Genomic DNA, 24,542 nt, shown 5'->3' with positions numbered 1-24,542 from the left:
CCTTCAATCTAGGGGGAAAATTATGCCAGGAAGTGATTACTCCTGTGGGATTTTGCCAGGACAGTGCATGGGCTTAATAGAGGCAAGTTTCTGCTAGACAATTCTGGAAGCTCTTGAAATGATTGCAGTTGTAGGATAGAGAGTGAGTCACATTTTTGCAGCATGGTAAAACAGGAACAAAAGCAACTCAGTTTTGAACGTCATCATTGCTGTATTAAGTTTTTACTTCTTTTTTTTGGGGGGGGGGTCCGGTCGTGGGTCCTGAACTCTGGGCCTGGGTGCTGTTCCTCAGCTCTTCAGCTCAAGGCTAGTGCTCTACCACTTGAGCCACAGCGCCACTTCCAGCTTTTTTATTTTTGCTTATGTGGTGCTGAAGAATAGAACCCAGGGCCTCATGCATGCAAGGCAAGTGCTCTACCACTGAGCCATCAGCCCCAAGTATTTACTTTTCAAAGCTGAATTTTCTCTTTACTTACTGCAGATGTCAGGAAAATGCTAGGGGTGTTATTAATGCCATGTGCTTACATTAAAAATGATGGGAGCACCTTACTGGTAGCTTATGCCTGTAATCCTAGCTACTCAGGAGACTGAGATCTAAGGATTGTACTTTGAAATTTGTGAGACTTTAACCACCAGAAAGCCAGAAGTGGAGCTGATGTTTGGGAACTCAGAAGTAAACACTTTGTAAATATTATATTTTGTAAGTAAACTTTATAGCTATATTTGTATAAATATTTTATGTAAATATATATAAAGTATATATTATAAATATAACAAAAAGCAGGTAGGGATTGGAAATGAAGAGTAAAGGAATTTATACTCACTGACTACCCTCCTGCATAAAAGTGCCCTGTGATGTAATATGTATAGATGTAGTTTTAGTTCCCATTCCCTGTAAGGCATGATTAAAGAAACACAAACATCCAGCATAGTAGAAAATAAGCTCAGGGAGGTTACATAATATGCACAGTCACAGCTAGTAGTATTTCAAGTTATGATTGTCTGACTCCAAAGATTTCTTAGTTTAATGGTAGGAGTATCCAGAAATCTCAATGTTCATATTACTTCTGATATGTGATAGGTAGACATTTTGGATACTATTTTAATAGCTCATCTACTAGTATAAGTTGATTTTCTTTGGAAAGAGTAAACCCTTATACAGAAGAGATAATAAGTGCGTGGGGGTGGATGTAGTGGGTAAAATGTCACTACTAGCCAATATATGCTTTACTATTGGCAAAGCTTACAGAGATATTTTATCTCTGTTCTTTCATAAAGTTTTTCTTTTTGCTCGAATCTATTGGTGTTTATTTGAAAATATTTCATTTCATGAGTCACCTGTGTAGTGAAGGGCCAAATTTGTCATTGGAGACTTCTGAAAGCCTCACATTGAAAGAATTGGCACCCCAGTCATAGTCTCTATAAGAAAAGATTGGGTCTTCAGATAGAATATATTTGTAGACAGAATATATTTGTGGTGTGATTGCTAATGAGTCACCCTGAGTATTCTGGGCAGATTTATCTAACTGTGCCTCCATAGGGCTAGTTAGCACAGCTTATGGAAATTACAAAGGAATAGCAGAGATATATAAGGTTTGTATTCACTCTCAGTTATTTTAAAGCAGTTGGTCACCACATCCTTAGTTATTTTTGCCACTGCCTGTGCATATTTACCCTAAATCCAGTGACCTGAAAGAGTTAAACTCTTCTTTTTGTTTGTTTCTTAATTAATTTCCTCCAGAGCTGGCATTAATTTGATGGCCTGTTCTGAAACAAAATTAACACTCAGTGCATGATGTTGATTTTTTTAAAGCTGCACAATGATCAGAATAACCCAAAAGTTCTATTATTTATTTATTCTGGGCCTGGGTGCTGTCCCTAAACATCTTTTGCTCAAGTCTACCACTTGAGCTGCATCACCTCTTCTGGATTTTTTTATGAGAAATTGGAGCTAGTAGTCTCATGGACTTTCCTGCCCTGGCTTTGAATCACAATTCTCAGATCTTTGCCTCCTGAGTAGCTAGAATTACCAGCACCTGGCTCAATAATTCTATTTATGAACTTCCATTTCACTGTTTTACCTGTGATACCCATATATACATATATTTGGTGATACTAGCTTTGAACTCACAGTCTAGTGATTGCCAGGTAGAACTCTACCACTGAGCCATGTCTCTAACCCTTTCTGTGCACTGGTTATTTTGAGAAAGAGTCTCACTTTCTGTCCTTGAGTGTCCCTGCACTGTGATCCACCTATTTTAGGTTTTCCACCCAAACTGGACTAGCAAATGTGTACAGCTATGCCTGGCATCTTTACATTAAGCTGGAGTTTCCCAGACTTTTCTGTTCATATTGGTCTGGAACCATGATCCTCTCATTTTCAGCTTCCCACATAAGTTAGGATGACAGGCATATGCCTTTGCATCCAGCTATCAGTTGAAATGGGGTCTTGTGAACTTTCTACCTGGGCTGGCTTTGAACCATAATCCTCCCATTCTCAGCTTCCCTAGAAGCTAGGATTGCTGTGAGCCACCAGCACTTGGTTCTGATAGCCAGTTTTTAATGGGTGGAGCTATTTTGTTTTGCCAGTTTCATATCAGTTATAGGACTGTTCTGAGAAAAGGTTTTCTTTGGTCCAAGAATAAAATATCTTTGTCAGATTACTTCTTTCCTTTATTGTTCTACAGACTTCTGAGCCAGATGGAATTAGGGTTGAGCTCTTCTCTCTTTATCTTGTATACACTCTGATTGATGAAGAAATCTATTTATTGTGGCTTGAATGTCATTGGCTTACCCTTTCCTCTGACCCAGAGTGAGCTATCACACGGGCATCTGGTCTAACTCAGAACACTCTGCAGGGACATCGCCTGGCATATTATACATTGTCTATTGGCATGCTATTGGTTTGACAGAATAGTAGAGTCAATTCTGGATACTTGCCTTGGTTAGCAACCAAATTTTGCTCTCAATGAGAGGTCGGAATAATGTCAGTTTGCAAATGTTTGAAGAAAACTTACCATCACTAACCCCAGAAATTAAGCAGAATTTGATAGAGCTAAACCTCTATATGTTTTTGAATGTGACCTTTACAGGACTTCCCTGAGTAGATTTTCTTCTATGCATATTATAAGACAATCATAAATTTATCTGAATCATGTGATAATATTTTAGCACTTTAATCTGTAATCATAGGTGCAAAAAAACTCTAAGGACAGGGAAATTCCTTCTCAGTGTTTTAATTCTGTTAACCCAAAAATTATGCAAGAATTTTTTCTTTACAGAATTTGAAACTGACACATGCAAAGAAATACCTGACATTGCAAAGGTGAAGAAAAATGTTAGTTCCTTTCTGGCCTTGCAGGGTCAAACTCTGGGCTCCAGGGAGGTGTAGCTGTGAGCAAGAGGGTAGTTGCTGTGCTAGCAGGCTGTGTATTGAGAATTAAGTAGACTTAGCATTTTTTGTTGTATTGGAACCCATTGAATATATTTTAAAGTCATATTTATTTTACTTTTCTGTTCTGTGAATTAGGCCTGCAAATGACCATTTAGAGAGAAATATTCCACATAGAATTCTCAGGTTTATCATCTTCTTACTTGAAAACAGCAGTGATTATATTCAATATTATATCCTTTTTGTCTTAATATATTATTTTAATGTTGTTTCATAACAGATTACCATGACTTTATGATTGCAATCTCATCCACTTGTATCTCATAATCCTGCACTAGGTGGCTGAATTCTCTGCTCACATTTTCTTAAGGCTGAAATCAACATGTTGGCTGGGCTCAGTACTCTTGTGGAGGCTCTGGGGAAGAATACACTTTCCAGCTCATTTACATTGTTAGCAGAATTTAGGTCCTTGGGGACTGTGACCCACATTTTCTTACCTACTGTTGCTGGAGACTCATTCTCCCTTCCTAAAGGTTGATATTAGGCCCTGTCACATTGGCCTACTCCATCTTCAAAACTAGCAATACAGACTCTTACCTAACATGGAATCTTTCTTATACCTCAAACTTGTCTCACTTTATCTCTTACCTCTGGACTTGGATTTAAAAGGCTCATGTGTTTGAGTTAGTCCCACCCCTTTTTTTAAAATTTAATTTAATTTTATTTGTGAACATACTGTACAGAGGGGTTACAATTACATGGGCAGGATAATGCGTACATTTCTTACCAAGCATTGCAGCCTCCTTCTTTGGTTTACCCTTCACATCCCTTCCCAGTCTCCCCCCTCCCCCCCAATCCCAATCCTTCTCCTTCCCCCCCCCCCTCACCGACGTTGTAAAGCTCATTTTGGACATGACAACTTGTACTTCTCATTGTTGCAACAGGTCCACCTGTATCCTTAAACAACTGGTTTTTCCCCATCTCCTCCACAAGTTATACTGACATCAAATATGTGAAAGCAGGGGTTATACTGTCCCACCCCTTTTTAAACACAAGTGAGCTATATTATACAATGAAAATGTGGGAGTAAGATCCATCAAATCACAGTTTGGAGATTATGCAAGGAAGTACCATTGGATGTGGGGGATGTTGGCATTATCTTAGAATTCAGCTCACCACAATTATCTTAATGTTAATAAAATATCATTATGAAGAATCTTCCATAGAGACATTATAATGGAACCCTGTTAGTGTGAAAAAGGAGGTATTACATGTCATTTCAAGTCTCAGAGAACAGTTTATTGATTACATCAACATAGATTTCCAGAGTTATAAGACAATATTATCTCATTCTGCATTCATGTGAGTTTATGAATAACACAGGATATTTTTAACCTGTTTCACTTTAAATCTGTTTTAGAAGAAGAGATTCATCCTTCTGTACTTCAAATATCCTATGGCACAAATTAGAAATAAAATAATTTAGCCAGGCACTGGTGGCTCATGCCTGTAATCCTAGCTACTCAGGAGGCTGAGATCTAAGATCATGGTTCAAAGCCAGTCCAGGCAGGAAACTCTGTGAAACTCTCTAATGAACCACTAAAAAAAACTGGAAGTGGCAGTGGCTCAAATGGTAGAACACTCACCTTGAGCTAAAGAGCTCATGGATAGCACCAAGGCCCAGAGTTCAAGGCACACAACCAACAAAATAAATAAATAAAAATAAAAAATAAATTAAATTTATTTATTATAAATCATTACAGGATAAATTAATAATTACTATAATTTTTTGTAGTTGGTCCTGGGTCTTGAACTCAGGATCTAAGTGCTGTCCCTGAGTTTTGTTTTTTTGTTTTTCTCAAGGGTAGCATCCTACCACTTGAGCTATAGCTCCACTTCTGGCTTCTTGTGGGTTAACTGGATATGAACTCATGGACTTTCCTGCCCAAGCTGGCTTAGAACCGTGACCTTCAGGTCTCAGGCTCCTTAACTATCTAGGATTACAAGCATGAGCCACCAGCACCTGGTAATCTTTGCTATAATTTTAAAAGAAATTCAAATGGGTTCTTGTTCTTCAATGATACTGTATCGCCAACATAGACTACTAACTGACTTTTTCCATATCTGGAGTTTTGTTACTATTATCCTAAAAGATTAAACTTTAGAACAACAGAAAATACTAGAATTCTTCACTAATGGAAATTAGGCATAGTCCTGAGATGTATTATCCAAATAATTGGGAACTCAGTAATCACAGTCCAAGTCCCTAATGTATATCTCATATGAGAGAAAGAAAGAGTTAAATTTTCAACTGAAAAATTTCCAAGTTTATTACATTTGTATTATGTTTAATGATTTTTGTCAGTCATGGGGCCTGAACTCTGGGCCTGGGCACTGTCCCTCAGCTCTTCAGCTCAAGGTTAGTACTCTACCACTTGAGTCACAATGCCACTTCCAGCTTTTTTTTTTCTGCTTATGTAGTGCTGGGGAATAGAACCCAGGGCCTCATGCATGAAAGACAAGCAATCTACCACTAAGCCACCTTCCAAACCCTTAATTTTGTTTTATAATAAATTTATATTGGCTGGAACAAATATCTCACACCTATAATCCATCCTAACTATGCAGAAGGCTGAGATATGAGGATTGGGGTTTGAGGCCAACCTGGGCAGGAAAGTCCATGAGACTTTTAGTTCCAATTAGCCACCAAAAAACTAGAATTGGAGCTGTGGCTCAAGTGAGAGAATACCTTCAGCAAAAATGCTCAGGGAAAGCAGCACTCAAACCCTGAGTTCAAGTCTGAGGAGCAATGCCCGTGCATGTATGTGCATGCATGTGCACATGTGCACGCACACACATATACACCACACACACACACACACACACCACACACTGATATTTAGGAACTCAAAAGTAAGAAAAGGGGTAAAAAAGTGAAACAAAATACACATCATTCCACATGTTTATTTAAAAAGTATACTTTTTTTTGTTTTATAGGTACCTAAAATTGACTGTCAGCCAAACTCACTAAATCAGGCAAATAATTTAATTCTCAAATTTCTCATTTTTGTAACTTAAATATGACATTATTGACCTTGTATAATAGTTCATTCATTTAAAAGTATTTTTAGGGACTGGGAAGGTGGCTCAGTGGTAGAGCGCTTGCCTTGTATGTATGAGGCCCTGGGTTCGATTCCTCAGCACCACAGAAGTAGAAAAAGCCAGAAGTGGTACTGTGGCTTAAGTGGTAGAGCTCCAGCCTTGAGCTGAAGAGCTGAGGGACAACACCCAGGCTCAGAGTTCAGACCCCATGGCCGACAAAAACATATACATATATATATATTATTTTTTATTTGTATATTATTATAAAGATACTATACAGAAGGATTACAGTTACATGAGCAAGGTAATAAGTCCAGTTCCTATCAAGCATTGTTAACCCCTCCTTTGTTTTTTTCCCTACTATCCCTTTCCTCCCTACCTCCTTCGTTTCCCACCCAGCCCTCCCGCTCCCCCCCACCCCCCACTCTCCCCGGCCAAAGTTATAAAGTTCATTTTCAACATAGTGTCTTGTACATCTCTCTGTTACAGTGGGTCATCCTGTAACCTTATTTCAGCATTTTGATATTTCCCTTCCCTTCCCCAAATTAGAAAAATGTATAAATGAGATGCAGGACACCAGAATCAAATACAGTGACAACAGGGGTTATACCATGGGGGAAAAATAGTTTTAAAACATACCAAATACCTAGGTTCAAAGTTATAGCTATAACCCAGGATGAAGCAGTCTTTATGTATACCTGAGGACATTTGTATGTTTTATGAGAAAACCATTAAAAATCCTAGCATTTATGGTCTGAGAAGGGAATATTACACTAGGTACTGGTAGCTCATACCTGTAATTCTAGCTACTCAATAGGCTGAGATCTGAGGATCACAGTTCAAAGCCAAACTGGGCAGAAAAATCCATGAGATTCTTTCCTCCAATTAACCACCAGAAAACCAGAAATGGAGCTGTGGCTCAAAGTGATAGAGTTCTAACACTGAGCAAAAATCTTGGGATCAGTGCCCAAACTCGGAGTTCAAGCCCCACAGCCTGCAAAAGAACCCACAGTACACCCCAAATATACACAATGGTATATGTGAAGTGCTTATTCCATCATCTAATATTATATATATAACTACTTAAAACAGCATGGAGTACTGATTACTTTCTTCTTTTCCTTTCCTCTGTCTGATCTTACCGTTATTAGAAATCCATGTAAATGAATCTGAGAATCGTGTTGACAGTTACAGAAAATCGCAGCATGACAAATAAAATGTGTCACTGAGGAAGTAAGATTGCATAATGAACTGAGTTTCCCATTCAGTCACGATAGAACTATGCCTTTCAGCAAAATGAGGTTGGTGATTTCATTCCAAAGATGAAGTTGCAGCAATTTTCATCATGAATATTATACAATCATAGGAAAAATTGAGAACATTTGTTCAACAGATGTCAGTCTTTCTTGAAGGAAGATTCTCTCAGTGGACAAGCTAACACTGGTGCTGCTGGTGACAAGAGCAGATATAGTGATGATGATGATGATGATGATGACCATGATGATGAGTAAAAATGTATTTTTATCACATTTATAAAATTATATTGCAAATGCTTTTTCTTTCCTACCACTACTGGGAAGAAATGGGAACTCATTTTGTTTGAACTGTAGATAGTTTTATATGAACCATCAATAGCATTTTGTGAACATGAAAGCCAAGGATAGAATAGCTTTCATATTCATATCTGGCCATCAGAGTAAAAGAGGACCTAAGAGGATGGATGTTTGAACTAAAATATTCCCAGTATGTTAACTTTCTGGGCCTTGACTCTGGCTCTCTGGGTACTGTGTAGCCATCCCCACCCAGTCTGCTAGAAGGCTGGAATGCTGATAGCTTCTGTTAGTGTTATGAAATGTGTTTACAAGATTTGTTGCATTCTTCAGTGAACTACAAGCATAATAGGAACAAGAATTTTATTGACAAAAATGGCTTATTTGTATTACTGTAGCTTTGTAGCTACCAGGTACGATCATTATAACCAAAGCATAATCAAATAATTGCAACCTACCTCCCCCATCTTTCCACTAGACCTCTGTATTTAGTAGTAGACATACTTTAATCTCTGTTCATGAAAACACATCTAGAAACCGATCTATCATGAGTTTTTCATAATAAAATGTAGGCTAATGGAATCAAGAAAGTGGTAGTCATTAGTACCCAGTGATTGTGAGTAGCATCTAAACAGCGCATAGTTCCTCAAACAGCTTTTTTTTTGGGGGGGGTCCGGTTGTGGGGCCTGAACTCTGGGCCTAGGCGCTGTCCCTCAGCTTTTCAGCTCAAGGCTAGCGCTCTACCACTTGAGCCACAGCGCCACTTCCAGTTTTTTTTCTTTTTGCTTATGTGGTGCTGAGGAATCGAACCCAGGGCCTCATGAATGCAAGGCAAACACTCTACCACTGAGCCAACTTCCCAGCCCTCCTCAGTTTTTAGGTCCTCACGTTTTCCTCCTTTACTTTAGGCAGTTTGTAGACTGTGTACAAAGAAAAAGAAATCCAGCAGTCAGGTGGATGCAGAATGAGTCAGGACCTTCTCAGATTTCAGCTACTCCTGGTTAAACAATCAGAGCTTAGCAGAGAGAAATTGAATGAGGAAGTAAAGCACTGAAACCGATGCAGGGTAAAAGAACCCTTCTTGGAAAAGGATTAGGTAGCAAAACAAGGTCAAGCTCAGCAATGGTTTGTTTTCCTATCTCTCTAGTGTCCATCTTTAGGTAGTAGGAGGGCCTGCTATCAGTTGCTGGTGTTATGACAGGGCACATCCGTCCTGGGTCAAACATGCTGCAGTCTGCAAAGCCAGCAGCAGATTGCAGTTCTCTGCAGTCAAGCCAGGCCAGCAGAACTTGTGTAGACTCATGTCCTCTGATAGCTAGAATGCTGAATTGAGGATGTGCCATTAATGGGGCATTTGAGAGCAAAAGCAATGAAAATGTTTCCTGTCTCAAGACAGATTGCTTTCTTTTAGTGGTTTAAGAGCATAGACCTGCTTTGAACAAGGCAGAGCCAAAGCTGGGCCTTACAGTATTTCTAAATGTGTCCCCCCCCCCACTATAGTATTCAGATATCATCTTATAGTTGCATATGAAATGTTTCATTCAATATTTTTGTTTAGATGCCTGAAATATTTAATCCATTAACTGCATTGTAATAACAACATTGTTTTGCCATTTTAACAGAACTCCCTTTTGTGATTTTTGCAGCCACGACAGCCCAATCCTGACTGGCGTTATTCTGCTTCTCTGAGAGCAGGCATGCATAGGTATGTACTTCCTTCCTTCACTCAGGAATAACTTTAACTGGATATAGTTCAGATAAACTGTTCTCCAGAAACTGCTGTTTACACTGAGAAGCTTCAGATACACTATCAGGAAAAGATGATTGTTTTTGTCTCCATGTCTATTCCTTGAAACACTGGAAGTTGTCAATGCCAAATGTTTATGGAGTACTAGAAAATAAGAGACAGGTTTCTATATACTTTTATCAAAATTTCTACAACAATGTGTCAAGCAAGAATTAAAAATTCCTATGAGGAAGTAATTACAACTTGCTCATCCCTCTCCATTTCCTCTCTATTTATACTTTCTGTCTCCTGAAAAAAAATGTGACTAAAGCTAGAAGGCATGTTTCAAGAGGTAAAGCACCTTTCTAGCAAGCACAAGGGCTTGAGTCCAACTCCACATATCACCAAAAATATTGTAATTACTGTAAGTCTGATACTTTCAGACTTGGGTGCATTGTGCAATGTATATGCATAAGTTATCTACCTTGATTTTCTATTTCACACTGACCAATTAACCACAATAATTATTGTGCTTCTTGGTGTTCACCTTGTATATTTCCTTGTCTCCTCCATCTTTTTGGCTCTCTTACTGTAATCAACAGCATGGGCTTTTCAGCCAATGAGCCATATGAAGGGCCTTTATTGGATATCTGTGGACCAAATCTAGCTTACTTTAAATTAGCCTAGAATAATAGCATCATTCTAAGACTCAGATTAAATATAATTTTGCTTTTCTATTTTGTCTTTTTTTTTGTCAATGGCAGGCCTTGAACTCAGGGCCTGGATGCCGTCCCTGAGCTCCTTTGTGCTCACGGCTAGCCCTCCACCACTTGAGCCACAGTACCACTTCCAGTTTTTCAGTGGTTAATTGGAGATAAGGGTCTCACGGGGTCTTTTCGGCCCAAGCTGGCTTTAAACTGTGATCCTCACATCTCAGCCTCCTGAGTAGCTAGGATTACAGGCATGAGCCATGGGTGCCCAGCTTTACTTTGTCTTTTTTGTTAGTAATTATTATTTCCAGAGCTGATCTACTATCTGTTATCCACTCACTATTTGTGACTATCATTGTACATAAAATGAGGAGGGCCAAGAAACTAATAATCATACTATCAAATGATTTAATTTCAAAGAAGAAATAAACTCTAAATAAATAATCTCTAAGCCCCTTGAATATCTGGACAATGGTTAATCAAATCTACACCAAACCTAAATCTATACCTAAAGAAAAAGCTTATATAGAGAGTTAGTGAAAAATTAGTTGTAGCCCATTAAAAATGCATTAAGTTAAAATAAATTACCACCCTCTCAAGAATTATAAATGAAAGAAATCGTTATACTGGGTGCTATTTCTGAACCAGGAGTCATCGAGGAAGGGCAGAAGATTTGTAGTTGGCTTGGCAAGATGTCATATTGCAACTGGGTCATGATTTTAGGCCAGAAAGAGGCAGATACTAGAATACTAGGATTTCTTTAGGAATTCAGAAGGAATTCTTTATCCTTAGTAGAGACAAACTAAAGCTTTTGTCTGTACCTGAGCTACAGCAGAGCCACACAATATGTAAAGGCATGTTTTATACTACCAGTTCTTACCTTTGCAAGTGAATTGGTGTTTTGCTTGAAAACTACCAGTTATGAGATGCACCTTCAAAATGACACTATTGAAACGTGTCATTTTTATGTCCCATTTTCAAATGAACAAGAAAGTCAAATATACTCTCATTCAGAATTCAATTAAGACGTTATGAAGTTTAAATAGGATAAAAAGTAAAATCAAAACTGATACTACACAATCATTTCTTTCTCACAGTGTAGTACACAGGGTTGTTTGAGAATTTGCTCTCCAGATCTGCTTCAACATTAAGATTTAAAAATGGTACTTCCCTCTGGTGGGCTCTCTGTTAGATTCAGTGAGCACAACATGGTATTTATGAAAACTAAAATTACCATAAGGATAGGTATGTTTATTGTCAGTGTGGTATAGCAAGCAGGAAGTCAGTCATGCTTTTACAGTTTATACAAGGTGACTGCTCAGCAATAATTGCTGCAGTTCAAGCATGTAAAAAATGTGTTAGCTTCAGTGGCTCTCCAAAGATGGGAGCAATTACTGAGGGTAAAAGGAGGGCTGAGAAGTCATTTGTGGTCTGACCATTGACTGCGTTGTATGTTATTCAGCTCTGTACACCTGGAAGAAGCTGGTATTTTACGGGCTGGTCCAGGAGGGCCGGATCAGCAGTGGCCAACAGTGTCCAGTGCAACACCAGGTAAAATGCTGGAGTCTCTCTATACTTGTTTGGGTCTGGAAATCGTGAGGAATTGTCATAGCTCTCTTTTTGTTCTTTCTTTTCTTCCATACAAATATGATTTACACACAAAATTAGTAGTATGTTGATTTATGCTTAATGTGCTTCAAGTGTTGAAAAGCGATGACATAAGAATAAGGGTGGGCTGAGATGTAGTTCAGTGACAAAGTGCTTGCCTAGCAAGTGCAACAAACATCCTGGGTTCAATCCCCAGTACCAAAAAAGAAAAGAAAAAATATACCGTTAATGAGTAAGAGTATATAAGGGTATAAAGTTCTTATAAAAACAATCAGATGGCTTTCAAATGCTTAGACCATCCTAGACATACAGAAAAATCTGGTGGCCCACATGTACATAGATAATACTACCTTCAAAGACCTTTTGGTTGAAGACAATGGGAACCCACTCAAAGTAGCAAGCTAAAGGGAATAGATAAATAGATGAAATAGGGTTTCTCATGCATGTGAGTTTTTTTTTTGTTTTTGTTTTTTTTGGGTCCAGTCGTGGGGCCTGAACTCTGTCCCTCAGCTCTTTAGCTCATGCATGTGAGTTTTTTTGTTTTTGTTTTTTTTGGGTCCAGTTGTGGGGCCTGAACTCTGTCCCTCAGCTCTTCAGCTCAAGGCTAGCACTCTACCACTTGAGCCATAGAGCCACCTCTGGCTTTTTTCTTTTTGCTTATGTGGTGCTGAGGAATCGAACCCAGGGCCTCATGCATGCAAGGCAAGCGCTCTACCACTAAGCCACCTTCCCAGCCCCCTATGCATGTGGTTTTTAAGCTAAGCCATTACTCTCCTTAAGTCCAAGTCAGAAAGCCAGAACAGCTCGTCCCTACACAGCAACATTCTCTGAAGACAGAATGTTATTGCCTTGACCTGCACACTGCTAAACATGAGAAGTTCACAGTCTCTTAGAGGACCAATGAGGACTAGTTCCTAATCCAAAGATGCAGAAAAGAGATTGTGTAGTGTGGGAAAAAACTAATTTGCTGGGTAAGCAATGGGAAGTTGCTTGAAATCACACTTTCTTATTTTTGCCCAGTCATTAAAGTGGTATCATAATAAAAATATGACTTTGGAGATTCATCTCTGTGACAGTTTTAGAAAGGGAGGTTTATAGGTTGCTAGAGATTACAATGGTGTCTGTCACAATCCTCTATTAATCAACCAACTTCAGTGAACATAGTAGTTACTAATTATCAAGCTATAATATGCCTATATACTGTGCCAAGTACCTAAAACACTTGATTTATTTCTGATGAAAATCGTGCAAAGGATTTATTGTATATATTTTAATTTTTTAAATGGAAGAAGCATAGAAGTTAGAAGTTAAGAAATGTAGCCAAGTTCACATAGTTTTTGAATAGCCAAGATAGGTTTCAAGTACAAATGTGTCTAGCTTCATATCCAAATGTGTATAATACATATATTGGTGGTATGGCTGGCTTGCAAGAACTTGTTCAAATTCAAATGAATATTTACATACATGCATAACAGATGACATAAGAATGTGAATGTAAAAAGTTCTTTCTAAAAATAATCAGGTGCCTTTCAGATGACTAGGCTAAATAACATGTGCAGCTTAAGGCCCTATTTTTGCTGGCAACTCTATGGGCTTTCGTTGATTCTAATCAGCCAGCATTTGCTATTTGTGAATGTTGCTCAATTCATCTAAGTGAGATTTGTCCAAAAAATGCACAAGTTGACGCAATTTATTAGAGGGCTAATATTGCCAGATGGCAAGGGAAGAACATGAAAGAGTTTGTTACCCAAATCTTCAACCTCAGTGCCAGTAATGGAGGGATGAAGATGGAGAAAGTGGTGTTAGTTTACCAAATGTAGCAGGATAAGAAGGCATCTGGTAAGCTAAGATCTACCTAATTAAAGCATCCCCACATTTCAGAGTTCTTGTTCTCATTAAGGTATTGGGAGTCACACTAGTGAGGCAGGAACTAGCTTTGAATATACATTCTCCTCATTAAGGATGCTAGTTGTGTATACTTCTAGACAAATACAAAATGAGAATCAATGATTATTTCTGGTATCTGGTCCAGGTCTCTACTTCAAATTCAAGAGGATTTTTTTTAAAAAAATGATATATTTAATGAAAGGTAAGGAGTGGGTCTCCATTGCTCCCCTTCCCTATTAGATACTGAAGCATGCATAAGTCGTAGTCTTCATGGACTGTGCTGGATTAGAGCTCACATCTTTCACTTTACTCATTTGGAAGATGTGACCTTACCATGCTTCACAACATGCTTCCTCACCAATTATACAAAGCTAAAAGGGTCCTCTCCTGCCTTCTGTTCTGTCATTTGGGTATTTTAAGGTTTCATGACTCAAACTACTTTCTTCACTTTTTGGAGAGAATATAGCATAAAGACTAAGAATGTGATTTTGATTCATATCTGAGTTGAATTTCAGGTCCAAACATAGATAAAATTTCTAAATTCTTACTTTCTTAATTACCCTTTCTGTAAGCAGAACATAATTGAGATCCATGAGCTAAACATATTGTTTGACATATACTATTAATAAATGTCTTCTCTTCTTACTCCTTTTCTCAAGATACTTTTGTTGTGTGCAATAAATACTTTTGTTGTGGGCAGTTTCTGATATGGCTTTGACTCATAACCTGATGGCCAGAATTCAGTTGCTCTCATTTGTAGGCCCAGGCACAGGCCCTCTTGACATTGCTTAGATCATCCTGAATTCTTTACATTCCCATCACCCCCAGCTCTCCCCTAGAGATAGAGTGAAAACAGGAAAATGCTCTCCAATTGTTTCCAGTCCCAAACAGAGCCTGCATTTCATTGATTCCATTGCCTTTAGTGCTTCATAGTGAAGGTGCAGTTGCTTCTAAAACCTGCTTGTAGTCCACGTTTTCTTCCACTTGTGTCTGTGCTCTTTTCATACCAACACCTGCAACAGCTGCAGCCATAGTCAGAAAGGGATTGGGGCAAGCTTTGCACTACTCCTTATTCATATGTGTTTCTGGGACTTGTTTTTCTCCTTTGATTAATTCTTTTGCTTTGTTACTAAACTGTTCATTTATTTTCACAGTGTGCAAAAGCCATAAAGATACCACTCTGAAGGGATCAATGGAAACATCACCAGGTGATGTTTTCTGCAGTATAAACAAGCCAGGCATTAAATTAGTTAATCCTGATTACTGGTTCTTTCCTCAAGCTTTGCCTCTGTGTGAACAAACTTGGATCATGGGCTTTCTTATTGCCTTTCAGCTTCCCCTGAGACTGAGCAGAGAGAGAGAAAACTAGCTAAATAGGGAATACAAGGAATACAGTTACAGCTTCTTTTTCAGAGAGAAGGTTGCATTTGGGGGAGGGGTGTTAAAGAAGCAGATACTTGTAAAACAACTCTGTTTAACTTTCTCAGTATGAGTGCTTTTTGAAAGCTTTCTTGAGGAAATTCTGGGAGATTATACAAAAATGGTTCCTGCTTTTCAATAAACTGGTCCAGGTTGTAGAGGCCCAGGCTGCTTTGCTGTCATCTATAATTCTTCCATGCTTCTGTTTCTACATTTCCTGGGATCTCAAGACTCATCTGTTGCAAGCCAGGTGTGGTTCTACAGGCCTGTAAGTTCAGCACTTGGGTGTCTGTGGTAGGATCAGTGTGAGTTTGTGAGTTTGAAGCCAACCTGAGCTACTTAAGAGAGACCTTGTCAAAAATAAAAACAAACACCCCAACTCTAACCTACCTAAGACAAAAGTAAACTTGTTTTAGAATGGGAAATATAATTGGCTTATCACATCTTCAAATTTGTGTTCATCTTAGACATTCACAGATATTTTCTTGTCTTCTAAGTATAAGAAAACTTATACTTAACAATATAGTTGAATAACTCTTTTGTTTGGGCAGCACTAGGGTTTGAATTGTGAGCACTGGACTATACTATATGAGCTATACCCTGCTAGGTTTTTTTTTGTTTGTTTGCTTGCTTGCTTGCTTTAGTTACTTTTCAGGTAGGGTCTCAGGTTTCTGTTTTCATTTTTATTTGTCTGGTACCTGGGCTTCAACTCAGGGTCTCACATTCTGCTTTCTTGCTCACAGCTGGTGCTCTACTACTTAAGCCATACTACTAGTCTGGCTTTTTGCTGGTTAATTGGACATGGAAATTCTCAGACTTTTCTTCCTGAACTAGCTTTAAACAAAGAGCCCCCAGATCTCATCCTCCTGAGTAGCTAGTATTAAAAAAAATACTAGTGGCATGAGCCATTAGTGCCAAGCAGGATCTTGTGGTTTTGCCATGCCAGCCTCAGACCACAATCTCCTTACCCATAGCCGTCAATGTAGCTGGATAGGAGCCACCACACTCAGCTCACTGAATAAGATGGGGTCTCATTAACTTCTGCACAGGCTAGCCTAGGAATGTGATCCTCCTACTCTGCCTCTGAGCAGCTAGGATTACAGGGGTAAGCTACCATGTCTGGCTTACATAACATTTTCATTTTGTTATGTATTATAAGTTATTTAGAGACAATTTAGAGTATAGATGAAGATGAACATGGTTTGTATGCAAATATGATGCCATTTTATATAAGCTCCTTGATCATCTGCAGATCTGAGTATTCACAATGATCCTGGAACCCATCTGCCATCGATACCAAGGGACCACTGTTCTGTCTGTTTTTAAAAGAGCACAAGGAATTCCAAAGCACACATCTTCACCAAAGATAACATTATAGCTTGTGAAGCAAGACCTCTGGGCATCTGGGACCGAGGTAGGGAAGGCTAATAAGGCAATCAGGCCTGGTTGGAGACCCTAGGTTTACAATGATTATCAAAGTATAGTTCCAGGAAAAGCAATACCAACAATACCTAGGAAGTTGTTCAAATGTGCATTTTTAGGTCTTACCTTATACTTACCAGATCAGAATCTCTTAGCAAATTACATTTAAACAAATACTCTGATCCAAATATGCTCTAAACTTTAATAATTGACTTAAAGTAAATACTCTTGACGTTGTCTGTTCTTTAACACACAGGGAGATAATTAATTGCTAAGAACTCCAGCTCCAGAATCAGAGTGACCCTTCTTCAAATTTTTCCTCTGCCACTCAGAAGTTGTATGGCCCTGGGACAATTTAAATGCTCTAGTCTTCTTTTTTCCTCTTTCCTTTCCTTTCCTTTCCTTTCCTTTCCCTTTCCTTTTCCTTTCCCGTTCCTTTCCCTCCTTCCCTTCCCTCCTTCCCTTCCCTCCCTCCCTCCCTCCCTCCTTCCTTCCTTCCTTCCTTCCTTCCTTCCTTCCTTCCTTCCTTCCTTCCTCCTCAGGGCTTCATGGCTGCTGAGCCATGCCTTACCATATGAACCACACTCCAGTTCCTGTTTGCTTTAGTTATTTTCCATTTATTTAGTTATTTTGTCAAGTGCCTTCATTCTACCTATCCTTTGTAGCTGGAATTACAGGTGAGAACCACAACATCCAGTTTGTTTGTTGACGTGGGGACCTTGCTAACATTTTGCCTCCATTGATCTCAAACCACAATCCTCCTTATTTTCAACTCTGACTAGTCAGTTCTCAGTTTCATTCCCTGTAAAATACAGATGAGAGTGCTCTCCATAAGGATGTTATAAGAATTAAGTGACAAAACATGTATTTAAGAGCCTGGAGAACAATAAGAGCTTAGTAAATAGCAGATTTTTTAAAATGATTTTTCTGGCGGTAAGTCCATTCTTCCATTTAAAATTTAGACCTGGGTCTTTCCCTGTAGGAAAGCTATGTACGTTTTGCTGTTGTTGTTTGTTTCCCTGGGAGAATTGCTTTTGCCCTGGTTTGTCTCATCTCTTTACTCTGTGGAAAATGGAGAGAGCTTATGTGCCCTACTTTTATAGGATATCCAGGTTTTATTTATCTTAGGGATTCCTGCCTTTCTGAAAAACCAACTCCCTCAGGAGATACTCTTGGAGACTCTCTTTCTAAATCTTCCCCTGAAAGAAGCCGTGGTCCTTAAGTTTTTGGAGTACATTTAGGAGAACTGTCAACATGAATTTTTCCATCTCATCAGTGAATGTAGCCTCCAGCCTTGCTGGAGAATTTAGAAAGCCTGCTGTTCCACTAACCTGCTCACCCTCGACTTCTGCCGTTGTCATGGCAATCTCAGGCCGAGGAGGTGTGTACACATCCTTATTAGGGAAAAAAAAATGAGATCAGGGATCCTGTGAATGAGCAGCTTCCTCCTGTCAATGTCCTCCACTCTCACCTTCCATCTGACAGTTCATGAGTGCCAGCTTGCCTTTGTCATTTCTAACCCAGGAAAGTAAGTCCTTGTAAGATGCAATTTTACTTTTGGAGGACGCAAGCTCAGTGTGTTTGTGGGAGTTCTCTATGTAGCTTATGATGTATTGGGGATTTGCTTGTGGTAGACGCCCCTGGATGGAGGGAGCAAGATGGTGCTGGAAAGAGTGAACACTCTACCTAGGAGAAGCATGAAGCCTAAAATCTTTCTGACTCTATCCAAGTGTCTCTTTCTTCATTTTCTTCTTGGAGGGATACTCTGCACCTTTATTTTATTCTTATTTTTTTATGCCAGTGTTGAGGCTTGAGCTCAAGTGTGAGTGCTGTCCTTTAGCTTTTCCCCTCAAGGTTGTTCTCTATCACTTGATCCACAGTCCCGCTTTTGGATTTTCGGTGGTTAATTGGCCAATCAGAGTCTCATGGACTTTCCTTCTCTGGACTGGCTTCAAACTCTGATCCTCAGATCTCAGCCTCCTGAGTAGCTAGGATTATAGTCATGAGCCACCAGTGCCTGGCAGCACCTTCATTTTAAATTGCCATGTAAATAAATGGCTGGACTCAGGATGTCCTGCTTCTTCTGAAATGAAACATTCCTATGTAGTAGTTTCTAAGATTGTCCTCTCATTGAAAACCCTGTATTTCCTGCTTCATTCTCATTTCCCTATACCATTTTTCTAGGGTTGGTAGTCCTAGCAGAATATGGTAGAGTAAGAGCCATGATTCCTAAGAATAGAACCTTTTCCATAGCAGTGGTCTCAAATGGAGACCATATGTCTTCTAAAAGCTATCCAATCTCACATACACTTAGATGTGTGCCTCTGGATGCCAGTTTTGAGGACATATAGAGTGAGTAGACAAGAGCAGCAAGAGCTGTTCCCTTGGCTGCAGTTTCCCTCAAATCTCAGAGATGTAGAGAAGCAAGCTAATGCAGGGTCCAGAAAGAGAGACTCAACTACAATTTCTTTGGTTATCACTGATCCCTTTAAAGTGCCAACAGTCTTCAATCAATGTAAAATGGTTCCTGAAGACTTTGTCCTGAGAAACAACTTTTGACTACATCTTAGGAAAGCTATGCAGTTCATCTTTCTTTTATCTGAGAGAGTTATCTGGAACCAAACAATTTCTGAATTGCCATTCGAGTTTGCTTGATATACCAGTGTTTGCAGCTTAATTTCTTAAGCCTCTTATCAAAGGCAAGAATCAAGTATCTCCTAGGGGAGATCCTAATGTTTCAAAGGGCCAAGGAGCCTGACTGCTTTCAAGATTTCCAGTGTGTTTGAGAGCATTGTGCCAAGCAGAAATGTCAGGTGGAGAGTCTGCACTTTGTTCTGGAGAAAGATTGCTGGAGTTTGTTTAGAATGGGGTGTGTGTGTGTGTGTATGTCTAGGAACTCCCCCTCTCTGCTTATGTAAGGAAGACTTGTTTCTGACCCGAGTTTATGGCAAAATGTACTGATTGGTTCTGATTCCTTTAAGTTTGTATCTCTAGAAGCCTTGCCCTTAGCCTACCAATATCAGTAAACTAGAAATTAAAGTCATCTTGGTGACAAAAGGAATTTTGTAGTAAATTTTTTTTTTGAGAAGCTCATCTGAGATTCCAGAGGAACTTGAAAAACTCATCTTCACATAAGCAATCAACTTTGTGGCTGAGAAGGTCATTGACTAATGTGGAGAAACACATTCAGGTCAAGCACTAGCTGGAGACCAAGGGCCTCTGGGGAAGGCCCATAAGATTGCTGATTGTCAGGAAGCCTGGTAATGTGTGGATTAGGGGAGGGGACTTTGTCTGCCTCAGCACTTGGAGTGGCATTACTCACAAGAAGGAGGAGGGAGAGATGAAGATGCTGTTCTACTCTTAACCTCACTGAGACCAAGAGCTTCTACAGCAACAGTGCTGTCTCAAATGGTGTTATCTCCCAAAGCAAGATCTAAGCAAAGGACAGGAGTGGTCAATCCTGAAGATGATATTATCAAAGGAAACTAGGGAAAAGGATGTTTGTACTATTATTTAAACAGGAAATCTGAGAGCTTTTTTATAATTAAACTCAAGAGATATAACTATAGAAGTTTAGAGTATGACAAAGTAACTTTGGGGAACAAAAGTTAGGCCCCCAAGTGACCAAGGGACACTGAAAACTTATCATTACTGGAAATGTTTCACTTGTCTGCTAAACCCAAACACTGAGCATCTAAATTACAACTACCAACACATGTAAAAAACTGTCAAGGCTAAACAAGAGTGAAACTCTCTTTGTACAGAAAGTCTAAATGAGCATGTGGTGACCAATCCTTTATTCATAGGTTTTGCTGTTGGTAACATATTAGGCTAAAGCTGAGTAGTGACGGTCTTCTTTGACTCTGTATATAGATACTGTTTTGCCCAAGAACACACCTGCCACTTCTCTAATAATAATCCTAAAAATTACTAGTAATAATAATCATAATAATCATAATCATAATCACCTGGAGTGAGATGAATACTCTAAAGATCTGTGAAAGGCTAGAAGACCTAAACAGTATGGGTGAATTACATTATATATATATACCAATCTGCATTTAAGAGAGGTCAGATTTTGGAAGATTATATAAATAGATATATAAATAGCTCTGAGAAAGGCATCTTTGAGTCAGTGTTTGGTGATGAGCCAGAGAATAAAAAATTTTCTCTCCTCTTAGCTAAAATCTATTAGCATAAAGAAAGAAAAAGCATCTTCTGAGCAAAGTTTTTGAAAATATATGTGACACTGCAAGTAACTTTGAAGTCTTTAAGTCTTGTATCATTGTCTCTTGTAGTCTGGCAATAGTGTTTTAGAACAAGAAGAAGAAAGACTTAACAATATCTACTGTTTATTGTGAATTGTAATATAAGCACTTCATATGTATTACAAATAACTTTGATAGAAATTCATTATTATTCCATGTTTCAAGTAAGGAAATTGAAGCTTGTAGGAATTAAGTGACTTTATTATACTCACACAGCTAGTAAATGTGCTATGTTCAACTTAAGAAATGCTTCAAAAATGTTTGTTGAATTTGTTAATGAATATAATATCAAAGGTGGTATTTAAATCCATATCTGCTGGAATTCAACCCTGTACATTTAACATGTTACTATTTTTTGCCCCACATGACAAGTAAAGGAAATAGCTTAGTTCCACTGTCTGAGTTCCAAACCAACCAGTTGTCAGGGACTATATATATTGTGTGTGTGTGTGTGTATGTGTGTGTAATTGTGGGGCCATTTGAGATAATGGAAAGAGATAGAGGGTGAACAATACAGAAATACATTGTATCTTTTCTTAAATAGTTGAGGTTTGGAGGGGAGATGGGTATTTAGTTAGACTATACCAGAGAATTAGTAGTCTTTAAATGGAATTTAGAGGAGTCTATTTGTTTCATTATACCCGCTTCATGTTCCTAATATGCACCTTATTTCATCTTCACCTCTACTAAACTTTATAAACACACAGACATAGACAGACAGACAGACAGATACACACACACACACACACACACAGAGCCACCACTGCCTGAACATAAAGACCTTGTGGTAGGCAGAATAATGCTTCACAAAAGGTCCATATCCTGATTCCCAGAACCTGTCAATATGTTGTTGTATAAGAAGGAACTTTAATAATATGACTAAATTAAGGATATTGAGATAGATTAAATATGATTATCCAGGTGGCCTCACTGTAATCATAGTGTCCTTAAAAGTGAAAGAGGGATTTGTAGATGCTTCATTGCTGGCTCTGAAGATGGGAGAAGGGACCAAAAAGCTATAGTACTATTTGAATCATCCACCTACCAATTTGGAAGAAGTCAATCACAGGACATGGTAGCTAGTGAGAAGTCACTGTCCACAAAAGAATGACAGGGACAGGGATAATGCACATTTCTTATTTGTATGCATCTAGCATCTGTGTCTAGGTGAAAGCAAACTAAACGTATACCCACGACTTCCCTGGGGGGAGGAAATAGCCTAGTCTATACAGTAGGTGAGAGAGTGAGTTAAGGGGGATTTCTTTGGTCAGTATTCCTAATCTCACCTGCTGCTTTTCCTCAATACTATATCCTATATTGAGGATGGGAGGCAAAGTGGCTTGGAACCAATTCTGTGAATACATGTGGATCTCAAGATGTATTTATTTTTTTTAAGGCACATTTTGCAAAATGACCATAGCTCCCTCTAAAGCCTGGGGTCTTAGCATTTGATTAGAGATTAAATCAGTCTTTTTACTACTGGTTGTGGTAAGGCCATAGAACCCATGAAAGACCCATCTCAGAGGCCAGCATCCCCTATGAGCTGTGTCAAGAGATGTCAATCCAACTATTATCCCTGCTGTCTGTGATCAGTAGTGAATCGTTAGCATCACTTCAATTTCCTTTGGTACACATGTATAAATTGAGTCTATATATTTGCCTTGGGGAAGTTTCTTTAGGGAGGATGATCTTTTTTGTGTGTTCTTTTAAACCTAAGGATTTAGAGATACAGATTTGCCTCTTTAGTCTTTCTTGCTTAAGGTCACAACCTTACCTCCAGGATAATGGCTTCTAAATGACTGTGATTTGAAGGGCATTAGGGAGATCCTCACACAAACCACCTTCCCAGCAGGTCTCTATAACTCTACAATTAACCAGCACAAGTAGCTTTCTCACTTAAGATCCTCATTCATTCTGTGCTCTCACTCTATCTCTCATACACACAGAGAGATAAAAGATCTAAAATATCCTGTAATACTTAGCTATGTAGGAAGCTGATAACTGGTTTGAAGCCAGCTTAAGCAGAAAGATCTTTGAGACTCCAATTCCAATTGACTAGCCAAAAATCAGGCTGAAGGAATGGCTCAAGTAGTAGACCATTACCTGTAAACAAGAAAGCCCATCAAGTGTGAGATCCCTGAGTCATACTCTGTTTCTGGCTAAATAAATAAATGAACTAGTCTATTTAGGTGCTTTCCTTGGCTTGGCTTCAGTGTATAATTTGGTCAGAACTTTATAGTCGTCCGTCAGGCTAGAATCACCCTTTTACTAGGTGGCATGAGTAAAATATTAAATGTAACAGTCATATCTGTATAATCTATGGGAGAGACCGGAATATAAAGAGATGGAAATATCATAACATGTTATGAGGACTACAGTTGTTTCATGTAGAAGCAGGAACAATGAAGGGGAAGAAAGCTAAGACAAGCCACCAGATCCGGTCAATACAGTCTATCTCTGTGGTAATCAGTACAAACTCTATGCAAATAAGGCAAGATAGTCAACCTTTCCTGACAGGGTTTCCCAAAGAGTTTCCACAGGGCCCAAACCTTTTCTCATCAGCCACAAATAATTGATACAACAGGAGTCCAGAAAGTGGAATTAAGAATTTAGGGTATAAATTCAGGGATTATGTGGCATTTAGTACTAGATACTGCAGACTGATAGATGATGAGATATGGAGAGAAATAGAATTCTAATTTAAAAAAAAAATAATAGATGCAAAAAATCACATGCATTATTTGGGTGAATAGAAGGAGTGTATTTGATGGGTGGGTAAGATAGAGAGTGTTAGGTTTTTAAAAAGAGGTAACCGAGTAAGAACAGCACCAGCACTCACGTGGTATTCAGGTAAGAGGTAGGTTTATTCAGTAGACCTGCTGGGACCAGGCAAGGTTGGCACTCCACGTGGCTGGGAAAGGAAAGAGGAAAGAAAGGAGAGAAAAGAGGTAGAAAAGGGAGAGAGAGCAGAGAGCTAGAAACGAACAGAGAGAGCGCCTGGGCCTGCGCTAGGCCTTATCTAGGGTATGGGCGGGGAAAGGTGTGGCCACATCAAATTTAGATGTGACCTCAGCGAATGCAGATGTGACCTCTTCCAGGTGTCCCAGTTGCCTAGGTAACGCAGGTACTGGGTGGAGACTTTGCTGAGAGGAGGGTGGAGTCTGCTGGCCATCCAGGAGCGGACCTTACAGAGAGCTGGTGGGAAATGAGATTAGAAAGGTAGAGTGGAATCAGATTTTGTAGGGTCTTACATATCTTCATTAAAAATAAAAACCACAAAAACGTGTAGCTTCACTTTCTGGCAATGGAGAGGCATATTAGGAGTTTAGTTTGTTTTAGGAAACAAGATTCTTTTAAGCGCACTTAGCTCTACCAAGTCTTTGAAAGCAACCTATGAGATGTCAAGATAAGCTAATGATCTAAGTGCTTTATGTTTTTCTTCTCCCAAAGCATGGGTTG

General features: G+C 39.0%; 1 protein-coding gene across 2 annotated transcripts in view; it reads left to right on the top strand.

Annotated features, from left to right (window-relative positions):
* LOC105988693 (protocadherin alpha-C2) overlaps positions 1-24,542 on the top strand; it is a 95,167-nt gene that overhangs the window by 56,492 nt on the left and 14,133 nt on the right. For both annotated transcript variants that reach the window (XM_013020366.1, XM_013020365.1), the window contains exons 2-3: positions 9,690-9,748; positions 11,942-12,030. In XM_013020366.1, coding sequence (XP_012875820.1) covers positions 9,690-9,748; positions 11,942-12,030 — 148 coding nt within the window. The remainder of the gene's footprint in view (positions 1-9,689; positions 9,749-11,941; positions 12,031-24,542) is intronic.

This window comes from Dipodomys ordii, unplaced genomic scaffold (genome assembly GCF_000151885.1).
Source record: "Dipodomys ordii isolate 6190 unplaced genomic scaffold, Dord_2.0 Scaffold50, whole genome shotgun sequence".
NCBI classification, from domain to species: domain Eukaryota; kingdom Metazoa; phylum Chordata; class Mammalia; order Rodentia; family Heteromyidae; genus Dipodomys; species Dipodomys ordii.
The sequence above is the reverse complement of the archived record's forward strand: the minus strand, read 5'-3'. Positions and strand labels throughout refer to the sequence as shown.